At 52.3% G+C, this 21,667-nt stretch overlaps 1 protein-coding gene across 4 annotated transcripts; it reads left to right on the plus strand.

Annotated features, from left to right (window-relative positions):
• The first annotated feature begins 47 nt into the window (after positions 1 to 47).
• COQ8B (coenzyme Q8B) lies at positions 48 to 21,576 on the plus strand. Of its 4 annotated transcripts, XM_007128100.3 has the most exons (17): positions 48 to 294; positions 766 to 821; positions 1,718 to 1,793; positions 3,817 to 3,921; positions 4,058 to 4,177; positions 4,319 to 4,385; positions 6,511 to 6,588; positions 9,166 to 9,288; positions 9,432 to 9,517; positions 10,546 to 10,686; positions 10,779 to 10,860; positions 11,916 to 12,009; positions 13,952 to 14,093; positions 14,241 to 14,348; positions 17,303 to 17,368; positions 20,332 to 20,418; positions 20,901 to 21,576. In XM_007128100.3, exons 3-17 carry the CDS (start codon positions 1,791 to 1,793, stop codon positions 21,180 to 21,182), a joined length of 1,584 nt encoding a protein of 527 aa, XP_007128162.2. In that variant the 5' UTR covers positions 48 to 294; positions 766 to 821; positions 1,718 to 1,790; the 3' UTR covers positions 21,183 to 21,576. The 4 variants fall into 4 exon arrangements, with proteins under 4 accessions (XP_007128162.2, XP_028340178.1, XP_028340182.1 ...); XM_028484377.1 differs by lacking the exon at positions 1,718 to 1,793; XM_028484381.1 differs by lacking the exon at positions 3,817 to 3,921 and having other exon boundaries at positions 49 to 294.
• Positions 21,577 to 21,667: the final 91 nt, after the last annotated feature.

Raw genomic sequence — 21,667 nt, forward strand, 5'->3', positions numbered from 1 at the left:
CCGAAGCCCCGCCTCGCCGGACGTGACGTAAAGGGGTATGGGCCTTGTCTGGCTCCTCCCCTCTCCGTTCGCGCGGTGAACCCCTGGAGCTAGTCCAGGTCTGGTGTGGGGCCCTGGGATCCTGGTCCCGGATCAGTGGGGCCCCTCGCAGCACCCTCGCAATTAACTCTACCTCCCCACACCCTCGAGTGACTCGTTTAGTCTCCCGATAACCCCCGGCGACGAGTCCAGCAGCGCGCCCATTCTTCACGCAGCGCCGGGAAGGACTTTAGAAGAGTTGGGAATTCCACTTGCGTGAGTTCGAGACCCGCCTCTGCTAGTTCCTAGCTGTGTTACCTTGAACGAGTGACTTCCTCTCCCAACCCCCTGCCCCAGCCCCAGACTCAGTTTTCTCACCTGTAAAATGAGGGTACATTATATTACTTTATTGTTTTGAAAAATATGTGTTCAATGCCACAAGAGCCAGTCACTTTTACCATCTGGGAAACTGAGGTCCAGAGCAGTGAAAGAATTTGCCTAGGGTTAAATGACAGGCAAAACCAGGGTCTTAATCTCTGAAGCTAGAACTCCTGGTTTCAAATCTTGGCTCCAGCACTTACTTCCTGGATGACCTCTCCCAACAGACTTGTCTCTTCAGAGCCTCCGTTTCCCCATCTGTAAAAGGGGTTGTTATGGGGATTTTTATTTATTTACAACAGCATTTACATTTGTATACTTGCTTTGTGCCAGGCGCTGTACTTACCGCTTTATACCCCAATCTTGTAGGGATGATCATCACCCCCATTGCACCGTCAAGGAAACAGGCACAGAAAGGCAAAGCGGTGAGTCAAGATCACACATCGAAGGAATTCTGACAGTCCAATGGTTAGGACTCTGTGCTTCCACTGCAGGGGGCCTGGGTTTGATCCCTTGTCGGGGAACTAAGATCTCACAAGCCACCTGGAGAGGCCAAAAAAAGGGAAAAAAAAGATCACACATCTCAATTGTGTAGATTTGAACTTTGGCCCATCTAATCTGAAATTTGGGTCTTTGGTCACTATTTTTTAAAAATATTTATTTATTATTTTATTTATTTTGGCTGAGCCAGGTCTTAGTTGCAGCATGCCTGCGGGATCTATTTCCCTGACCAGGGATCGAACCCCGGCCCCCTGCATTGGGAGTGCAGAGTCTTACCCACTGGACCACCAGGGAAGTCCCTTTGGTCACTATCGAGTGATACAACTTGATTTTGAGGCTGGGGGTGTTGGAAGAAGAGCCGGAAGTAAGACTATTTTCTGTAAATCAGTCCTGCCTCTGCTCAGAATCCTCAGTGGTTGCCATTCTACTCAGGAAAAAAGCCACAGTCTTCACCGTGACTCCCTCTAGTGTACCTGAGCTGCCTCTGCTTACCTCCCAGACCTCATCTCATCCTTTTCCCCTCACTCACTCTGCCCATTGGCATCTTGGCTATTTCTCTGAGATATCTTCCAGCACAGGGACTTTACACTGGTTGTTTCCTCTGCCTGGAACATTCTTTCCTCAGCTATTTCAATCACTCCTTCCCTCACCTCCTTCAGGTCTTCACTCAAACGATGTCTCCTCAATGAGGCCTTTCCTGACCACCCTATTTAAACACACACTCTTCCCTCCTCTCCCTGCCCTTCCCTGGTTTATTTTTCTCTTTAACAAGTGTCACCTTATTACATATACTTATGTATTTTATTGTGCCTCTCATCAGAAGCCAGCACCAAGAGGGCAAAGATTTTTGCCTGTATTGTTCCTTGCTGTGTCCCCAGTGCCTAGAAAAGCATATGGTAAGCGCTCAATAGAAATTTTGAAAAGAATAGTTTTTCTATAAGAAATTTCTCTCATGTATAGAGCTCTTGTTCTGTACCAGCTCCGTGCCAGCCTCTCTACAGACACTATTTCACTGCATCCCTTTCTCACTAACACTGAGCAAGAGGGGATGCCATGGCCCCACTTTATAAATGGGGACACTGAGGCACAGAGCTCTGCCAGCCTGTAGCCTTTGCTTGTAGCCACCAGGCTATTTGATATGATCTCATGTATCTGATACCAGGCTTGGTACCATGAGTCACAGCCCTGTAGGGTAAGTTATTGTCATAGGTGCTTTTTATATATTTTGCCCCCAAGAGTGAGCTGCCACCTAGCTCCTGAGTCAGACCCTTATGTCTGGAAGAGTACAGGGGGTGGTTTCTGTTTTGAAACAGTCACCTGGAAAGGGGCGTTGGGCACAGGCCCAGAGCTCTAAAATGAGTCATCTCTTTACAGACCAATGGGAAGTCATAGCAGGGTCCCCCTAATGCATCATACAGGCTGGGAAGCGGAGATCCAGAAAGTGTTGAGGCTCTTCTGAGGTCACGTAGCACAGGGACAGAGACAGGGAGGTCTGATTCCTGACAAAGGGGGTTAGACAGGGTTTGGGGGAGGCAGTTCTGTGTGGGGAGTGTCATATCCTCTCTCCCAGTGGTGGGAGAGATGTCCCAGCCAGCTGCTTCTATTCCAGACTGTGAGAAGAGGGGTGAGTCAGTTTACTGGGAGGTGGGGGGAAAGCAGGCTTTAAGCCTGTCCTCCCTCCCCCATCAACAACACACACACACCCAGATGGGCTGGGAGCTGGTTCTCTGGGATGCCAAGGCTCCTGAGTCAGCACTGGGAATCTTGGCTGAGTGTGTTCTGGAAAATGTCAGCCCTACAGGAAACAAAGGGCTCCCACTCACACCATCCTGCAGGTGGGCGGGGAGCTGAGAGAGCAGGGTGTAGGAGGGAACAGGGGCCCAGTGTGCAAAGGGCTGGGTGTGAGGGGGTTTATGCACACTGAGGGAAACAGTTGGTGAGCAAGGCAGGGGGGTTATATGTGCAAGGGAGGAGGTTGGGTACCAGGATATGGGTATTTGAAGCAGAGGGTGAGCGTGCAAAGTGGAGGGGCTCCATGTGAAAGGGAAATGTTTGCTGGGAAGATGTGTGTTCAAAGGAGAGATGTTGAGCCTACTAGGGGTACAAATAAGGAAAACGGAGACTGACAAAATGTTCGCGCAAAGGAGAGGTGTGGAGTTTGTAAGGAGAGGAATGTCTGTAAAATAAACGTGTAGGAAACTAAAAGGTCCGCCGCGGACAAGGCACTTTGAAGTGAGTGGAAGGGCACAAAATGGCACGTCAGGGCTTCGGCCGTGGCCCAGCCCACCCTACCCTACCCTTAGGCCGTGGCCCGGCCCACCCTGAGGCCCCTCCTCTGGCCCCGCTCCCTCACGTACAGCGGTGCGCATTTTGTGCCAGTCAGCGATCTGCTCCTCCGTCGTTCGCTAGCTGACCGGAGGGGGCGGGCATGAGAAGGCTCTCGGAAATGCAGGAGACGCCCCCCCCTTCCCCCCGCGCGTAGCTGACCCAGAGCCGGGGAATGGGTGCTTAGCAACCGGGGGAAGTACCCAGTAACGGGGGTGGTAGGGGGGAACACCGGAAGAGTTGTGGGTGCCTAGCAACCGAAGGGAAGGCGGTGCCTAGCAACGAGGGGGGTGCTCAGAGGAGTGGAGAGGTAGCCCTGGAGGATCTGTGGTTGTCTAGCAACAGGGGAGGACCCTAGCAACGGCGCGGAGTGGGACCAGGGGAAAGTGGTTTGGAGAGGTGTTCGGGAAGAGCTATGGGTTCTTAGCAACGAGAGAGGGAACCAGGCGAAACTGGGGGCCTGTTAACAGGGGAGGAAGTCTTTGGTGGTGGGAGTCTTAGGGTGGACACGGAGGAATGTGAGACAAAGACGGGCAAAGCAGGGAGGTCAGTCCCACAATTCCTACCCGAATAATACCTCCTCTTCTCCCCCAGACAATGTGGCTGGAGGTGGGGGGCCTACTACGGGGGACCTGTGGCCAGTGGGGCCGGACTACTGGTCTGCCTTGTGGGGCCCTGGGGCCTGGGCCCCTCTGCTGGGTAAGAGGCTGGGGAGGGGTCTCCAAGGGGAGGAGGCTGAGGGAGGCTTCAGGGAGTCAAAGGACAGGGAGGGGTCTAAAAGGGCCAGGCCGACGGTACGTCCTCCACTCATTACCGGTGTTCACGTCTCTTGCAGGGGCCATGTGGGGGTCCTTGGACCCAAAAGCTTCACCAGGATGGGCCTGGCAGGGGCCTGGGTGAGGAGGACATTCGCAAGGCACGGGAGGCCCGGATCAGGAAGACACCCCGGCCCCAGGTATCATTGCCCCACACCCAGCAACACTCCATGAAGGCAGCTGGCCTCCCGAGCTTGGGGAAGGGTGTGGTGGCAGGTTGGTTAGACTTCCTGGGTGCTGTGTCCACCTTTTCCCGCTCAGACCTTTTCCCCGTTTCCCAGCTGAGTGACCGTTCTCGAGAACGCAAGGTGCCCACCTCCCGCGTCAGCCGCTTGGCCAACTTTGGGGGTAGGTATGACTGTGGGAGATTGTAACCTAGATCAGAGGAGGTGACATTTACACAATGAAGCAAGGGAGAGAGTGGATCAGAGACAGAGGAGGGAGAGATGGAAAAAGAATGAAGGCAAAGTCCTGTAGAACCAAGAGAAATAGAGAGGAATGTTGTGTTTATTGAGAACTTGGAATGTGCAGGGTCCCATACACATGTGATCTCTGCACTGAATCAATGAGTGTTTGTTTCCGTTCTATAGATGAGGAAGTGGAGGCTAAGGGAGGTGAAGTAACTTGACCCCGGGTCATGCAGCAGGATTATGCAAACTTCAGGTCACAACCTGCATGAAATAATTTCCTTTTCATTATTTATTTATTTATTTTTGGCTGTGTTGGGTCTTTGTTGCTGCATGCGGGCTTTCTCTAGTTGCGGCAAGTGGGGGCCTCTCTTCGTTGCAGTGCGTGGGCTTCTCACTGCAGTGGCGTCTCTTGTTGTGGAGCACGGCTCTAGGTGCGCGAGCTTCAGTAGTTGTGGCACGTGAGCTCAGTAGTTGTGGTGCACGGGCTTAGTTTCTCTGCGGCATGTGGGATCTTCCCAGACCAGGGCTTGAACCTGTGTCTGCTGCATTGGCAGGCGGATTCTTAACCACTGCACCACCAGGGAAGCCCTGCATGAAATAATTTAGCAGGTTGCAACCAGCATTAAAAACAATGGAGGACTTCCGTGGTGGTGCAGTGGTTAAGAATCCACCTGCCAGTGCAGCGGACACGGGTTCAAGCCCTGGTCCGGGAAGATCCCACATGCCGCGGAGCAACTAAGCCCATGCACCACAACTACTGAGCCTGCTCTCTAGAGCCCGCGAGCCACAACTACTGAGCCCACGTGCCACAACTACTGAAGCCCGCGCACCTAGAGCTCGTGCTCCCCAACAAGAGAAGACACCGCAATGAGAAGCCCACGCACTGCAACGAAGAGCATCCCCCGCTCGCCGCAACTAGAGAAAGCCTGCACGCAGCAACGAAGAACCAACGCAGCCAAAAAAAAAGAAGAAAAGAAGAAGAATGGAAAATATGTGTACCTGTAGAGTAAGGGAAAGTCTTGTTTCATGAAACATTATATATACATCGGTCTCTACCGGTTATAATGCAAATGTCTTCTTTACTGTGGATCATGGTTCAGGTTTTAAAGATACCGATTGAAGGAGTCAAATACACTGGTTAGAGCTTTGGCACCAGGCTGCACGGGGTTCAACAGGTGATTCTGCCGCATCCTCACTTTGTGACTCTGGATAAGTTACGTAACTTCTCTGAGCCTCGATTTCCTTTTCTGTAAAATTTCTCTCATGAGGGTGTGAGGACAAAATGAGTCAATGCATAAAAGGCACTGGGAATGGTTCCTGGCATGGAGAAAAGTGCTCAGAAAATGCCAACTACGATTATTTATGGAGATGGTGACAGTGAAAGAGGCAGAGTGACTTGAGATGTCTTTAAGGACAAGGAGACAGAGGAGGCAGAGGAAATCAGAGCCGGAGAGCTAGCATCCAAAGGAGGAACTGAGGGAAAGAGCCCTAGACAGACATGCCGGGTGGACGGAAGGGCAGAGATGGAGAAAATAACTGACTTAGAAAAGGAGAGGTGAGCATGAAGAAGAGGAGATGTGGACAGAGAAACAGCAGTCATAGGAAGACAGAGAGTCCTGGGGGGATCATTTCGGGGCCTTCTTACCCGTGGCTGCACACTAGAATCATCTGGGATGCTTAAAAGAAAAAGAATTCTGAGGCCTCATCTCAGGCCAGTTCAACCAGAACCTCAGTGGTAGGGCCTGGGCATCGTATTTACAAAAGCTCCTCACATGACTCTGTGTGCAGCCAGGGGTGAGAACCACTAACCTGGGAGACAGAGACAAGGAGAGAGGGATGGAGAAAGAGGCAGTCTCACCTCCAAGGGAACCTCAAGCAGGGAGAGAGTGAGTAAGAGACTGATTTGGAGACAGAGGGATGCAAAGAGCTGACTACAAAGAATTGGGAGACAGGTGTACATAAAGAGAGACAGAGAAGAGAGAGGGTCAGCGGGGTGGGGAGGGGGTGGGGGAGGAGATCGCCCCAGGGCAAGCGGGCACTCAGGCTCCTCTCTCACTCCCCAGGACTGGCTCTGAGCTTGGGGCTGGGAGCACTAGCTGAGGTGGCCAAGAAGTCCCTGCCCGGAGGACGTGTACAATCAGGTACGTGAGCCACGCTGCCTGGGTCCACACCCTGGCCTTGCTGTGTGACCTGGGGTAAGTGGCTTCACCTCTCTGAGCCCCAGTTTCCTCAACTGGAGAATGGAGCTGATGATAACATAGCCACCTCTTAGGGTCGTGGTGGAGTGCTCAGAACAGGGTGAAGCTGCTGTCAGGATGGTGTTGAGTAGAAGCAGGTCATGAGAGAAAAAAATGTAAGCCATCCAGAGTTGAGTTCTTAACTGTGAGCAGGAGAGGAAGTGTGAAAACAGGAGTGCCGGTGAGGGTCTGCGGACGACGGAGACGGACGGGGCTGTGTAGAGGTCAGCATTTGTGGGTACGATTCCACAGCATGTCGATGTCTTGAAACAAAAACAGGGGTGGATGTTCTAGATGAAAAAGAGACTGGAGAGATAATAACTGACAAATGGAATGTGTGAGCCATGGTTGGATGTTTGAAAAGAAAATAACTATAAAAGACTTCTGGGGACGATTGGGAAAATCTGAATGTGACTGGGTAGTACGTATTCAAGAATCAGTGTTAATTTTCTTGGGTGTGATTTTGGCACGGTGATTGTGTAGGGGATTATTCTTATTCTTCACACAAGTTGAGTGCAAATCAGTCAGCAAAAGTATTGGTCAGTGTCTGGGTACACACGCACAGATAAAGTGGGTGAGGCAGCATGTTAAAACATTGAATCAGGTGTGCAAGTATTCCCGGTGCTATGAATGCAATGTTTCTGTCTATTTGGATCTTTTTCAAAATAAAAAGTTGCGGGTAGGTAGAGGAACAGGCTTTAGGGTAAGGCCAGACTGAATCTACACCCTGCTCTGCCACTTCTGTGCTGTGTGCCCCAGGGCCAGGCACGGTACCTCTCTGAATCTCTTGCTTCCTCATTTTGAAAATTAAGGCATTGTTAGTTCTTACTTCCTGGGGTGTTGTGGAGGTTCAGCCAGAGAATCCACAGAGACACTTAGAATTCTGCCTGGCACAGGCTGAGCCCTCAGTAAAGAACTCAATAAATGTTTTATGAAATAAATAAAAGCTTAATAAACCCTTTATTGAATAATAATATAATTTGCATGTAGAACTGTGCACATAAGTGTATAGTGTGGTTCATTTTCACAGAGTAGGTGCATCTGTGCACCCAGATCAAAAAACCCTAGACCAGCAGTTCTCAAACTTTTTGGTCTCAGGATCCCTCTACACCCTTAAAACTGAGGAATGGATAAACAAGATGTATTATATCCATACAATGGGATTTTATTCGGCCATAAAAAGGAATGAAGGACTGATCCATGCTATCGTGTGGTTGAATCTTGAAACACTATCCTAAGTGAAAGAAGGCAGAGACAAAAGGCCACATATCGTATGATTCCATTTATCTGAAATGTATAGAAGAGGGAAGTCTACAGAAAGTAGATTAATGGTTTCCAGGGACTCAAGGGGAGGCGGGTGGGGTTAATGGGAGGGGGTAACTGCTAACAGGTTAGCAGTGATGAAAATGTTCTGAAATTGATTGTGGTAATAGTTACACAACTGAATATACTAGAAGCCATTGAACTGTGTACCTTAAAATGGGTGAATTATATCATATATGAATTATATCTCAATAAAGGTATTAAAAAATAGAATGAGAACCCCAAGAACTTGTTTATGTGGGGTTGTATTTATGGATATTTGCTGTATTAGAGATTAAAACAAAAAAATTTTAAACACAAGAATATACACACACACACACACACACTCTCTCTCTCTCTCTCCATCAGCCATCAAAGCAATGACAGCATCACAGGTCACAGCTTCTGGAAAACTCTACTGAACATTTGTGGGTGAATGAGAGTAAAAAAGGGCAAATAACATATTAATATTATTATGAAAATAGTTCTGATCTCACAGACCCTTTTAAAGGGTCTCAGGGGTCCCCAGAACACACTTGGAGAATTGCTGCCCTCGTTCTCCAGAAGCTTTTCTCGTGCCGCATTCTGGTACCTCCCCCCTCATTAAGGGTCACCACTGTCTTGGCTTCTGACCCCCTGAGATAAGTTTTGTCTGTTTTTGCTCCTTTATACGCATGTAATCAGACAGTGTATTCTCGTATGTGTCTGGTTTGTTTTGCTCAGCATTCTATTTGAGAGATGCATCCATGTTGCCGTGAGCGGTTGTAGGTTGTTTATTCAACACTGTAATAGTCACCCTGTGACTATTCCACAATTCCTTTGTTTGTTCTACTGATGGTCATTTGGGTTGTTTCCAGTTTGGGACTGTTATGAATAGCGCTACCGTGAGCCTTCTTGGAGTATCTGTCGGTGGACACATTTATGCCTTTCTCTTGGGGATATACCTAGGAGGCAAATTGCATCAGGCATAGGTGTGTGCTTTACTGGAAACTTCCCAGCTGCTTTCCAAAGGGCTTGGGCCATGGCACTCTCATCGGCAGTGTCGGCGTTCACGTGCTCCACATCTTTGTCAACACTTGGTATTGTCTTTTTTGTTTTAGCCATTCTGGTAGGTGTGCAGTGGTGTCACACTGATTATTTTTGTGGTTGCCACACTAATGATTATTCTCTCCACCCCAGAGGGAGGCTCCCGGCCAGGCTCCAGCCTTTTCCTTTCAGAGGCCAATGCCGAACGGATTGTGCAGACCTTGTGTACGGTTCGGGGGGCCGCCCTCAAGGTTGGCCAAATGCTCAGCATCCAGGGTATGGCATGACCCTTGACTCCTGACCCCTGACCTCAGTTCCACCCTACCCCACCTACCACCAAGCCCCAACTTCAGAGACTCCCACAGGGGCCCCTCCTGGCCTCTCCCCTCACTGCTTCCCTCTTCCCGATGTCTCCCAAGACAACAGCTTCATCAGCCCCCAGCTGCAGCGCATCTTCGAGCGGGTTCGCCAGAGCGCCGACTTCATGCCCCGCTGGCAGATGCTGGTGAGTGCCCAGAAGGGGAAAGGCTGGCGAGGGAGGCGTGCCCCACCTGCCTGGCCCTCCTGTCTTCATGGCTGTGCTCCCTGTCTCACTCTGAGCCTGTGTCCCCATCTGTTAAATGGGGACCACTAAAGCACGCATCTCATAGGATTGTTGTGATGAGTAAATGAGAGAAAGGTGTAGAGCACTTAGTCGAGTTCCTGGCAGGCTCAGGGCTCTGTCAGGGCTGTTAAAGAGGCGGTGAAGTGCTGTGGTCAGGGACCAGACTTTGGGAGTTCAAACCCTGGGTCTGCCACTTACTACCTGTGCGGTTAGACGTGTGGCCTGCCCTCTCTTTGCTTCAGTTACCTCATCTGTGATTGGTGGTAGTGATAGCAACGGCCACATCGTGGGGCTATGGAAATCGGTGTATATGTAAAGCACTTTGAAGGGTCCCTGACACCCCGTGAGTGACATGCAAGTGTTAGCTATTCTTATTACCGGTCTTTTAATTAAAGGAGGGAGTGTCTGTAAATAGATTGGCGCAGCGCCAGGCACTGAGCAAATGCCTGGGCAAAGGTGTGGAATCCGGAATCCAGCTGCCTGCCTTCGGAGCTCTGTTTAGCTCCCTCGCATACTGCGCTTCTCTGAGCCACTCTATACAGGGCCCAGCCCACAGGAAGCCCTCTGTAAATTTTAACTCTCCTTTATCATGTTAACTTTTGAGTTAATAATACAATATATGGGTATAATGAAGGATTATTATCAATCTTAGCCCTACATAATAGCAATCCACACATCAGCCCGCACAGCCTCGGGAGTATGGGCTCAGGCTGGGCCTCCCAGTCTGCCAGCGCCTGGCTCATCACCTTGGTCAAGAGATCTCTCTCTGAGCCTCAGTTTCCTCGTCTGTAAAGTGGGGTAGCGGCCAAGAGCTTGGCCCAGGGCCCCGCGTGTGGTGAGCGGGGTTATAACGCGCAAAGCGCTCAGCACAGAACGTGAACCCGGCTGCCTGAAACCATGATGACGATTGTCATGACCACTCTCCCCAGAGAGTTCTGGAAGAGGAGCTCGGCAGGGACTGGCAGGCCAAGGTGGCCTCTCTGGAGGAGGTGCCCTTTGCTGCTGCCTCAATCGGGCAGGTGCACCAGGGCGTGCTGAGGGACGGGACAGAGGTGGCCGTGAAGATCCAGGTGAGAGGGGAGGTGGGGCGGGGGTGGGCTGGGCACCCACCCGGCCGCCCCACAGGGGTCACTCCCATCCTCCTCCCCTCCTCCCCTCCCAGTACCCAGGCGTCGCCCAGAGCATCCAGAGCGACATCCAGAACCTGCTGGCGGTGCTCAAGATGAGCGTGGCCGTGCCAGAGGGTGAGGCGCCCAGTCCACCCTGACTGGGAGGGTCACCCTGAAGAGGGAAAGCGGGGCTGGATGGGGGGGCGGGGGGAGGTGGAGGAGGGCCAGCTCGGGGCAGGGTGTGCCCGTGTGTGTGAGGCTGAGTGAACGCCTCAGTCTGCATGTTTGAGACAGAACAAAGGGACACCAAGGCGGGGAAAGCCCAGAGTAGTATAGGCGTGTGAGAAAAAGACAAACTCAGAGATGCCAGCAGGAGCCCAGACAGAAATCCAGAAACAGACACACAGGGGGTGTGTGGAGAGGGACTGGAGGCTTGAGAAAGAGCCACAGAAACAGGAAGGGAGCGTAAGTGGGACCTCGCGTGTGTGTTACAGCATGTGAGACAGCGCCTGGGGGAGATGGAGCAGAGGGGTGTGTGTGTGTGTGTGTGTGTGTGTGTGTGTGTGTGTGTGTGTGTGTGTGTGTGTGTGTGTGTGTGCGCGCGCGCGCACGCGAGAGAGAGAGAGAGAGAGAGAGAGAGAGAGAGAGAGGAGAGGAGAGGAGAGAGGAGAGGGTGGGAGAGTCAGGCCCAGAAGTAAGCTTCAGAGACACTGAGAGCAGTGTGAGAGAGTATGAAAAAAAGGACAGAGAGGGACTTCCCTGGCGGTCCAGTGGTTAGGACTCCACGCTGCCACTGCAGGGAGCCCAGATTCGATCCCTGGTCAGGGAACTAAGATCCCACATGCCATGAGGTGCGGCCAAAATATTTTTTAAAAAGAAAAATGGACAGAGACTAGGCGGCAGACGTGACTCTGATAGGGGCCTAAGGACCGCTGTGTGTGCCTGAGAAAGAGACCCGAGCAGAGAGGCTTCCTCGGAGCCCGCAGTTGTGTGAAGGACAGAGGGGGAGTGCGTGGCCAGACAGTGCGGGTAAAAGGCATGGAGCGGATGGGCTGAGGGACGGTGACACGGGCGGAGGGAGAGGCACGACTGGCAAGGGAAGACATCCCTGAGCGGGAGCCTGAGGGGTCGGGCAGGGCGCGAGGGGCAGGCTGTGGCCTTCCCTGCCTGACACGGCTGCCGCCCCTCAGGCCTGTTTGCAGAGCAGAGCCTGCAGGCCTTGCAGCGGGAGCTGGCTTTGGAATGTGACTACCGTCGTGAGGCGGCTTGTGCCCAGAACTTCAGGTGAGCTGAGGCCCCTACAGGCCCCTGGAGGCCCCCTTCCTCCCTCCAGCTTCCCTGCCGGGCTGAGAGGGAGGTGGATGCCCTCACAGCCTCCGGCAGCTGGAGCCCTGGGGTAGGGCTGGCAGACTCTTTCTCTTCATTTGTTCAGCCATCCATGCCTTCACTCATTACTTCGTTCATACCCTGTGTCCTCGGTGAGCTTAGGTCACTTCCTCTCTCTAAATGTCTCTACTTTCTCATCTGTCAAATGGGACGCAGAACCACTGCAGTCTGATGGGGGAGACAGACTTGTCAACAGGCACTCCGTCACACGAGATACCGTTACATCCACCGGACTCACAGAGATGAAGCAGTCTGTCTGTGTCAAGAGTTGGAGAGAACGGGGCTCCAGGGCATCCTTTGTACACTGTGGACAGAGGGAGAAATTGATAGAAGCATTCTGGAGAATGGTTGGGCATCATCAAGCCTCAGTGTTCACATCCAACCCAACAGTTGCCCTCCTAGCTAAATACTCCAGTGACCCTTAATGCCAGTACACACCATCAGACTTTGCCAGAATAGTCAGAGCAGCAATAGCCCCAAACTGGAAACAACTCAGATCTATCAGATTCATCCAACAGGGTGGATAAATAAGTTATGGTATATTCATCAGCACAATTCGTACAGCATCAAAAATGAATGAACTACAGCTACATGGAACGGTGGTTGTATCTTAGAGGCATCATGATAAGCGGCAGTTAATTACACCTCAGTGAGACCTTCCGCAGCGTGGAGCGTGGCCCACACGTTTCCTGAGCCCGGCTCTGTAGAGACGAAGCAAGAGAAAGGGCAATAGAAGGCAATGGTTAGGGGCATGGGCTCCGATGTGGGGTCCAGTCAGGATCCAGTCCTGGGTCAGCCCTTAACAGGCTGGGTGCCCTTAATCTGCCCCAGTGGCCTTAGGAGAGGGTCCTCCTCAGGGGGAGTGAGGATAAAAGGGAATTGTGCTGACTGAATGCTCAGCAGAGTCCTGCCCTATGAGGATGGGATCAAACATCAGAGATTTGATCAACAAGGACAAAAATACAAGCCCCCAAAGCAGGACCTGGAGATGGAGAGTGTCAGGTGGACTTGGGCCACAGCACTCCAGTGTGGGATCTGGGGAGACCACCACCTCACAGGATTTCCCTGTGCTCTTAGGATAAAACCCACATCATTTCTCGTTTCCCCGGCTCCTCCCCATCTCCCTGTCCCCCCACCCTCCAACTCCAGCCATCCCACAGATCCCCAACCAGAGGCCTCGCTCATATTCTTTGCCTCCCAAATCTTGCATTGACACACCTATCTCAATCTGTTATTGGTCTGTTTGTTTGTTAGAGTGTGGTCTCTGCTGTGTGTGGGGGTGGGTCACGCCTGGGGCTCATCTACTGCTCTGTCACCCAGCATCATCCAGCACAGGGATGGACACCGAGAAAGGCTCTTTCCCTTTATTAGCCAGTGTTCAGAATAGTGACTCCAGGGAGTGGCCGGTGAGTATCACTGTGGACTCAGAGATTTGTATATGAGTGACTATTTTTTGGATGGATTAATTGATAAGTTGATGAGAAAGTAATGCTCATCAGGCTTAATTAATACCCTGAGTTCATCCTGGGGTGACCAACAGAGAAGTGTTTCCGGAAGGGAAGTGGTAATTGGGTCTCCAGCAGCACCCAGCTTAGGGCCAGACACAGAGTGGGTGCCATGGAGATATTTGGTGAATGAGTGAATGAATGAAATGTCTGAATGAATGTCAATCCAACCAGGTATTGGCCATCACTCCAGACAGACAGGAAAGAGGAGGGCAGGAGGAAAGGCAAGACAAAGACTGTTCATGGAAGACTCCTCAGAGGAGGGGGAGGCCTCAAGCAAGGCCACAGGGGCCTGAAGTGTGAAGTCCCATCCCCGCCCCTCCCATCTGCCCCAGGCAGCTGTTGGCAGACGACCCCTTCTTTCGGGTGCCAGCTGTTATTCAGGAGCTGTGCACGACACGGGTGCTGGGCATGGAGCTGGCTGGAGGGGTCCCACTGGACCAGTGCCAGGGCTTGAGCCAGGACACCCGGAACCAGGTACATGGGGCTCATGGGACAGTAGGGAGGGTGCTGCCCTGGGGCACAGCTGGCAGGGCATCCCAGACCCCTGGTCCCTCTCCAGGCCTCAGAGGGCTTTACAGGGGCACGTGGCTTTGAGATATCTGTTACTCCTTCCCACCCCAGATCTGCTTCCAGCTCCTGAGGCTTTGTCTTCGGGAGCTGTTTGAGTTCCGATTCATGCAGACGGACCCCAACTGGGCCAACTTCCTGTATGATGCCTCCAGCCACCAGGTTGGTTCCTTGTGTTGTGTGTCAGGGTACACTAGCTCCTGTAACAGATATTTCCCGATATGGCGGTAGCTCAACACAGTAGTAGTTGATTACCCATGTAACAGGCTGGAGTGGCCCTCCTCCACGCAGTGAGTCAGGGACCCAGGCTCCTTCCCTTTTGTGAGCGTGCCATCCCCTAGGACTTGAAAGGCTCTACTTCCAGTGCAAGGGGAAAGAGAAGTTGAGAGGGTAACCCACTGTCTAACTGCTTTGGCCGGAAGTGATCCATCATTCCCTTCACCATTCCACTGATAAGAATTGGTCATGGGGCTAGTCTAGATGCAGGGGATGCTGGGAAATGGAGTCCCTGGCTAGGCAGTGTCTTCCTAGTGGCAGTGGAGAAGAGGGAGCACCACTTGTGCAAGACAGTCATCATTACCACACCCGTCATTCATTTAGAACACACCAAGCACCTGCTGCCTCTTGAAAGTGATGCCAAGACAACCCTGATCCTTGCCTTCCCAGAGTTCCCAATCCAATGCAGGGACCCATCACCAGACAGTATGACCTGTAGTTAATACCTTGATGGAGAAGCACAGGCGAGGGGCCAGCGATGGGGGAGGCACAGGGGGCGGTGGGAAGCCAGGAAAAGTGGCTGACCCTGCCTGGGGTGGGTGAGGTCAAGGACGGTGAAACCAGGAAGACAAGAGAAGGACAGCCATCTAAGGAGCAGGGAAGAGCATACTTGGCAAAGGACACAGGCTGTCCAAAGGCCTGGGGCTGACAGTTTGGACTGAAAAACTCTCAGTGTGCATGGTTGCTGAGTGGCTCTCCAAAGTGGTCTGTGCCATTCTGTCCCCAGAGGGGTCTTTCTAAAACACAAATCTGGCCATGCTGTCCCTTCTACAGCTTCCAACACCCTCAGGATCAAGTGAGCCCTGTGCTGAGTGTGACGTGGCCCCACTTAGTCCAGCCTCAGTCCCTTGACACCCTCTTCCCCCCAGGTGCACAGACAACCTGCATCCCTCCAAGGCTCGCAGCTCGGGGGGGTGTTTTCCTTCGTTGGGTGTGGTGATATGAGGCCTGACATCAATTTACTGGGTCTCAACAGCAGTTTTTGTTTTAAAAGGATAGAATGTGTTGCAGATGGGAGGGATGCATATTATTTCACGACACTTCTGTTTTATGTTCATATGTGCATGTGCACTGGTGCCCAGGATAATCTGCATTTCTTCTTTTCTTTTTATAACTTTATTTATTTTATTTATTTTTGGCTGCATTGGGTCTTCGTTGCTGTGCGCGGGGTTTCTCTAGTTGTGGCGAGCGGGGGCTACTCTTGTTGCGGTGGGTGGGCTTCTCACTGCGGTGGCTTCTCTTGTTGCAGAGCACGGACACTAGGCACATGGGCTTCAGTAGTTGCAGCACGTGGGCTCAGTAGTTGTGGCGCGTGGGCTCTAGAGCGCAGGCTCAGTAGTTGTGGCACACAGGCTTGGTTGCTCCACAGCATGTGGGATCTTCCTGGCCCAGGGCTTGAACCCGTGTCCCCTGCATTGGTAGGCGGATTCTTAACCACTGCGCCACCAGGGAAGCCCCTAATCTTCATTTCTTACTGTAGGTTATGATAAACAGTTTGAACTCCACTGTCGTAGAGAAACTTACACACATGTTCATGGGGTACTGCTTTTTTTTTTTTTTTTTTTTCCGTCTTTTAAACATTTCAACTTTATTTGGTTCATTTCATCTACATTCTTTATTTTACTTATTTTAAATTTTTTAAATTAATTAATTTATTTATTTATTTATTTTTGGCTGCGTTGGGTCTTCGTTGTGGTGCGCGGGCTTCTCCTGTTGCGGAGCACGGATTCTAGGCGCATGGGCTTCAGTAGCTGTGGTGCATGGGCTCAGTAGTTGTGTCTCACGGGCTCTAGAGCGCAGGCTCAGTAGTTGTGGCACACGGGCTTAGTTGCTCCGCGGCATGTGGGATCTTCCCGGACCAGGGCTCGAACCCGTGTCCCCTGCATTGGCAGGCAGATTCTTAACCACTGCGCCACCAGGGAAGTCCCTTTGTTTTGAATTTTTGAATTTTATGTTATTTATTTTTTTTATACAGCAGGTTCTTATTAGTTATCTGTTGTATACATATTAGTGTATAGATGTCAATCCCAATCTCCCAGTTCATCCCACCACCACCTCCCCACCTCACCCCACCCCACCCCTTTTCCCCCTTGGTAGCCATACGTTTGTTCTCTACATCTGCGTGCACTGCTTCTAATAGCAAAACCTACAAATAACCACAGCGCCCATCCAGCAGATAAATATATATTCATGCAACAAAATCTTACATGGCGGTGAAAAAGTGAATGAATGAGCTAGAGCAATGGGGATGAATTGCAAAACCATGTCGAACACAAAGAATTTGCAGATTAACTATTATAAATACCATTTATATGACGTTTTAAAATATGCAAAACATTAGTATGTTTTGTTCATGGATCCACATATGTATAGAAAATGTAGCAACACATGCATGGGAATTTCAGGAAACAATTTAATAATAAAAATAATTTCAGGAAAGTGGTGACCCTGGAAGAGAGGGTGGGGATGGGGGGGAGGTAGGATCAGGCCCCACTTAGATTGGTAGTATTTTCTATTTTAAACTGGGTGGTAGGATTTGTGGGTGTTGATTTTACTTTCCCATATATTTTATTATTCTCCAGATTTTTTTTTCTGAGCCTAAAACATGTTATTATAAAAACAACTAGGACCCCCAAAATAAAAACCAGGTCCCTTCAGCTTCATGTGGGGGTGGATTATTGTGTGGAGACCAGAAGCCAGGAGCCCAGGGGAGGCAGCTGGCGGGGACTTGGGTAGGAGGGGCAGCGTGTGGGGAGAGAGGGACAGACCCTGGCACCCCCCTAGCCAATGGGGAGCACTGGTGGACTCCCAGTGTCCCTTTCACCATCCTTCATTTCCAGGTGATCTTGCTGGACTTTGGTGCAAGCCGGGAATTTGGGACTGAATTCACAGACGATTATATCGAGGTGAGTTCCCCCAATCCTGGGGTCTCTGAAGGGTCGAGCCTCAAGCCAGATAGTAAGGCTTGTAGAGAAGGAGAAACACAAATCTGGAATGAAGAAATAAATAATAGTGATATTAATAGCAGCTAACAAATACCAAGCACTTAATATTATGTCAGGCACCGTTTTAAGTGCTGTACATGTGGTAACTGATCTGAACCAGAAAGCAACTCTATGAGGTGAGGACCATTTTTAACCCCATTTTACAGAGGAAGTAACTGGCGCTCTGAGACGTTAAATCACTTGCCCAAGGTCACAGCAGACCTGGGATTCAAACTCAGGGAGTCCGGTTACACAGCCCATGTTCCCAACCCCTCACTAGCTGCCTCCTAAGAGAAAGGCCCACGATGGCCAGCCTGTCACCTCCCCACACCCAGTGCTGTCCAGGGCCTTGGTGTCCAGCCTTGTGCTCACATACCTCCCCTCCAGCTGCTCCCTAGTGAGCAGTTCTCTCTTTAAGAAGTGTTTCCTCACTTTATGTTGCCCGTCCTTCCCACCCACAGGGGTTGATTTGTCTCAGAGCCCACAGAAAACACCATCTCATTAATTTGTTGAGATTGGACATTCGACCTGGGTCTTCTTTTTTTTTTTGGTCACGTTGAGTTCATTGCTGCACGAGGGCTTTCTCTAGTTGTGGCGAGCGGGGCCTACTCTTTGTTGCGGAGCACGGGCTGTAGGTGCACGGGCTTCAGTAGTTGTGGTGCACAGGCTCAGTAGTTGTGGCCCACGGGCTTAGTTGCTCCACGGCATGTGGGATCTTCCCGGACCAGGGCTCGAACCCGTGTCCCCTGCATTGGCAGGCGGATTCTTAACCACTGCGCCACCAGGGAAGTCCCTCAACCCGGGTCTTCTAATCACTGGGTCATCAATTCAAATGTTCTCTGACCCCCCTCTGTGCCTAGTTCTATTCTAGACGATACTGGGGACAACAGTGACCAATGCAGTCCAGGTCTCCAGGTTTTGCCTTCACAAAACTCACAGTCCAGTAGGGGGACAGACAGAAAGGACCAGAGTGGTCAGGGCTGGGATGGGAGAATCACGGGGGACTGAGGGAGACCGGGTGAGGAGCCTGGCCTGACCTAGGGGGTCAGGGAGGGCTTCCTGGAGGAGAAGACATCCGAGTTGAGGCCTGAGGGATGAGGAGACCAATCAGGAAGAAGCTAGGAGGGTACTCCAGACAGATAACATGGGCAAAGGCCAAGGGGTGACAAAGGATATTCCGACTAGAGCAGCACTTCTCAAACTTTAACGTGCATGAAAACCCCACCACCACCACCATGATCGTGTTAAAATGCAGATTCTGGTCTGGAGTTAGGCTTAAGATGCTGCCTTTCTAACATGCTCCCAGGTGATGCCAGAGCTACTTGTACAGGGACCACACTCTGAGTAGTAAGATCCTAGAGGACCAAAGGGAAGTTCACATTCGGACTGGGCAGGCAGGTGGGGACAGAGCAGGAGCCATCAGTGAGGCTGGAGCCCAGTCACTCTGGGTCTCTGAAGCCATGCTTTGCAGCTTGTACTTTATTCGGGTGCCCTGGGGAGCCGTGGAAGGGATTGGAGCAGGGGAGGGACATAGAATTTGGAAATTCCTGAATAACCAGTGGTCTTTTAAGACAGGCCGGGAGCCTGGGTGGGTGGGGGTTGGAGGGGGTACTGGCCTGAGCACTGGGGGAGGGTGGGGCCACCCTTTAGATGGGGACGAGAAGGAATTGGTAACCCCCCCTCCCCCCCCCCACAGAGCCTCCCTGGGGCCCTCTCTGCAGGCCACTCGAGGCACAAAGCCAAGGCCTCTCTGGGTAGTTGGGACGTCCCCTGCCCCTCCCCACCACAGGCCTGTTCAGCACGGCCCTCCTGCCTCCTCCCCAGCCTTTTCCAGTTTAAGAAAGGCCTGTCCCACTGACCCCCCCCCAAGGACCACAGGCGTGACAGATGGCCAGACAGGCTGGGGCAGGGGGAGCTGGGACAGAACGGAACCTCCAGATTTAATCCTGTATTCCCCTTCCGCCCAAGAAGGGGCAACTCAGTGGTGAAGTGTTTGTCGCAGTTCCCCTCCTCTCCTTGCTATTCCCCACTCTGAGCCTGTTTCCTCGTCTGTGAAGTAGGGACCCTCCTATTTACCTCTTAATAGTAATAGTGGCTCATAATATTTATGGCCTTTCCTACACGCGGGCACCGTGCGAAGCACTCCACAGATATACCTCCTTCGTCCTCCAAGAACCTGGCAAGGAAGATGCTTTCATCATCCCCACTTCACAGATGAGAAAGCAGAGGCCCAAAAAGCAAAGCGACTTGCCCCAGAGTCAGCCAGCAAGTGGCAGAGCTGGGGTGGAGCCCAAGCAGGCTGGCTCCCACTTCTGTCTGTCTGTCCATGTGCCCTCAACTCCTGCCCATCCTGCGTGGCTGGAGAGCTGCTTGGCTCCAAACACTGATTTGCTAAACAAGGGGTTTTCACCAAGGGCCTCCTGAGTGAGCGCCACTTGGGACTAAACCCAGCCGGGATCCCTGCCTTCCTGGGGCTCCAAGGCCAGGGCAGGAACCAGGCATCAACAGACATCAACCAGGTGATCACAGAGATGGCAATCTCAGAGGCAGTTCTGGGTCATGATCACTTGCCCAATTAAGTGTTTGGACCCATGGGTACCACTTGACATCTGCCTTCCTCTGCTGTTTCACTGTGGTAGTTTCCAGGCAGGCTCTCCCTTCCCAGCCAGATGGGCAGAACAACGCCTGACCACTGCGTCCCCCAGGCTCTGGAACAGTCTTGAGAGAGACACAGACGGGTAAGGTGGGGAAGGAGAGGCTTCTTAGGTGAGAGGGCTTAGGTAGATGAGAACAGAAGTGGGTACTGGCAGGGCCCAGCTTCTAGCTCCCACCTCCAGACCCCTCCTTGAACCCCTCTGACCCTGTGCCCACATCCGTCTTCCCAGGTGGTGATGGCTGCAGCCAACGGAGATAGAGACCGGGTCCTGCAGAAATCACGAGACCTCAAATTTCTCACAGGCTTTGAGACCAAGGTTGGGAGAGTAGGGGGCTGGTGTCTCTTGGGGGGAGTGGGGAGCTGCTTCTCTCTACTGGGGAAACTGTGGATGAGTGAGGAACTCTTAAGGGGGCTGCTTATCTGTACTGGGGGTTCTGGGAAGGAGGGGGGAATGGGGGCTGCTTGGCTACTCAGGAATCCTGAGAAAATGGGCACCACTTATCTGTTTTAGAGGGAGGAATGGGGGACTGCTGGTGGATACGGGGGGGTCGGGGAACAGAGGCTGCTTCTCTGTTCTAGAGAGTGAGGGCTATTTGTCTACTGGAGGCCCTGAGAGGACAGGAAGGGCCCTTTCTTTTGGGAGGAGTAGGGGGCTGCTTGTCTCTTAGGGGCTCTGGAAGGGGTGGAGCCTGCCTATTACTCTTTGGGGAGTTGGGGGCTTGTGTTTATACTTGAGACTCTGGGGGAATGGAGGGCTGTATGTCCACACTGGTTGCCTCTGGTTTCCCCGACCCCTAGGCATTCTCGGATGCCCACGTGGAGGCCGTGATGATCCTGGGGGAGCCCTTCGCCACCCAGGGCCCCTACGACTTCGGAGCGGGTGATACTGCCCGCCGTGTGCAGGGCCTCATCCCTGTGCTGCTGCAGCACCGGCTTCGCCCGCCGCCTGAAGAGACCTATGCTCTGCACAGAAAGCTGGCGGGGGCTTTCCTGGCCTGTGCCCGCCTCCATGCCCACATCGCCTGCCGGGACCTCTTCCAGGACACCTACCACCGCTACTGGGCCAGTCGCCAGGCATAGCCACTGCCCGAAGCCTCCTAACCAGAGGGATGTCTGCTCAGACCCCTCAGAGACTCCATCTCGGGATTCCAGCCCCATAGCAGGCCATCCCCTGCTCTGAGGCCTCCTTCCCTCTCTGCTGCAGGTCTGGGGACCCACCTTGGGCTTGGGACTCGGGAACTCCAGCTTCATACCCCCGTATCCTGCTCTCCCCACTCCAAAGGGAGCATCCAGGAACTCTACCCAGCCAATAATTTATGTCTGCCAACATGTGAGAGAGCCTTAGGCCCCTCCACACTGCCATTGTGGAGATCAGACTCACCTAGATGGGGAGCCCCTGACCTCTGCCTCAGGTCTCCCCCAGATGTGGCCGGTGTTTGAACCTTCGGTCCTAATAAAAGTGGCCCTCCCCTTCCCCCAGCTCTTTTCTCTGCGCTGGGCGCGGGGGTTGGGGGGGGCCGGGGAGAGGAGCTCGCAGGCTGCCTCCAGGTGCAGATGGCCAGCCC

This window comes from Physeter macrocephalus, unplaced genomic scaffold (genome assembly GCF_002837175.3).
Source record: "Physeter macrocephalus isolate SW-GA unplaced genomic scaffold, ASM283717v5 random_193, whole genome shotgun sequence".
In the NCBI taxonomy this organism is placed as follows: Eukaryota; Metazoa; Chordata; class Mammalia; order Artiodactyla; family Physeteridae; genus Physeter; species Physeter macrocephalus.

What these genes read in the sequence shown, in the direction of transcription:
- COQ8B (XM_028484377.1), top strand. Translation starts at nt 768, where the DNA reads ATGATCATCACCCCCATTGCACCGTCAAGGAAACAGGCACAGAAAGGC. An exon ending in GGAAGACACCCCGGCCCCAG is followed by an intron (nt 4,178 to 4,318) that starts GTATCATTGCCC and finishes CCCGTTTCCCAG; the next exon opens with CTGAGTGACCGTTCTCGAGA. An exon ending in GCTTGTGCCCAGAACTTCAG is followed by an intron (nt 12,010 to 13,951) that starts GTGAGCTGAGGC and finishes CATCTGCCCCAG; the next exon opens with GCAGCTGTTGGCAGACGACC.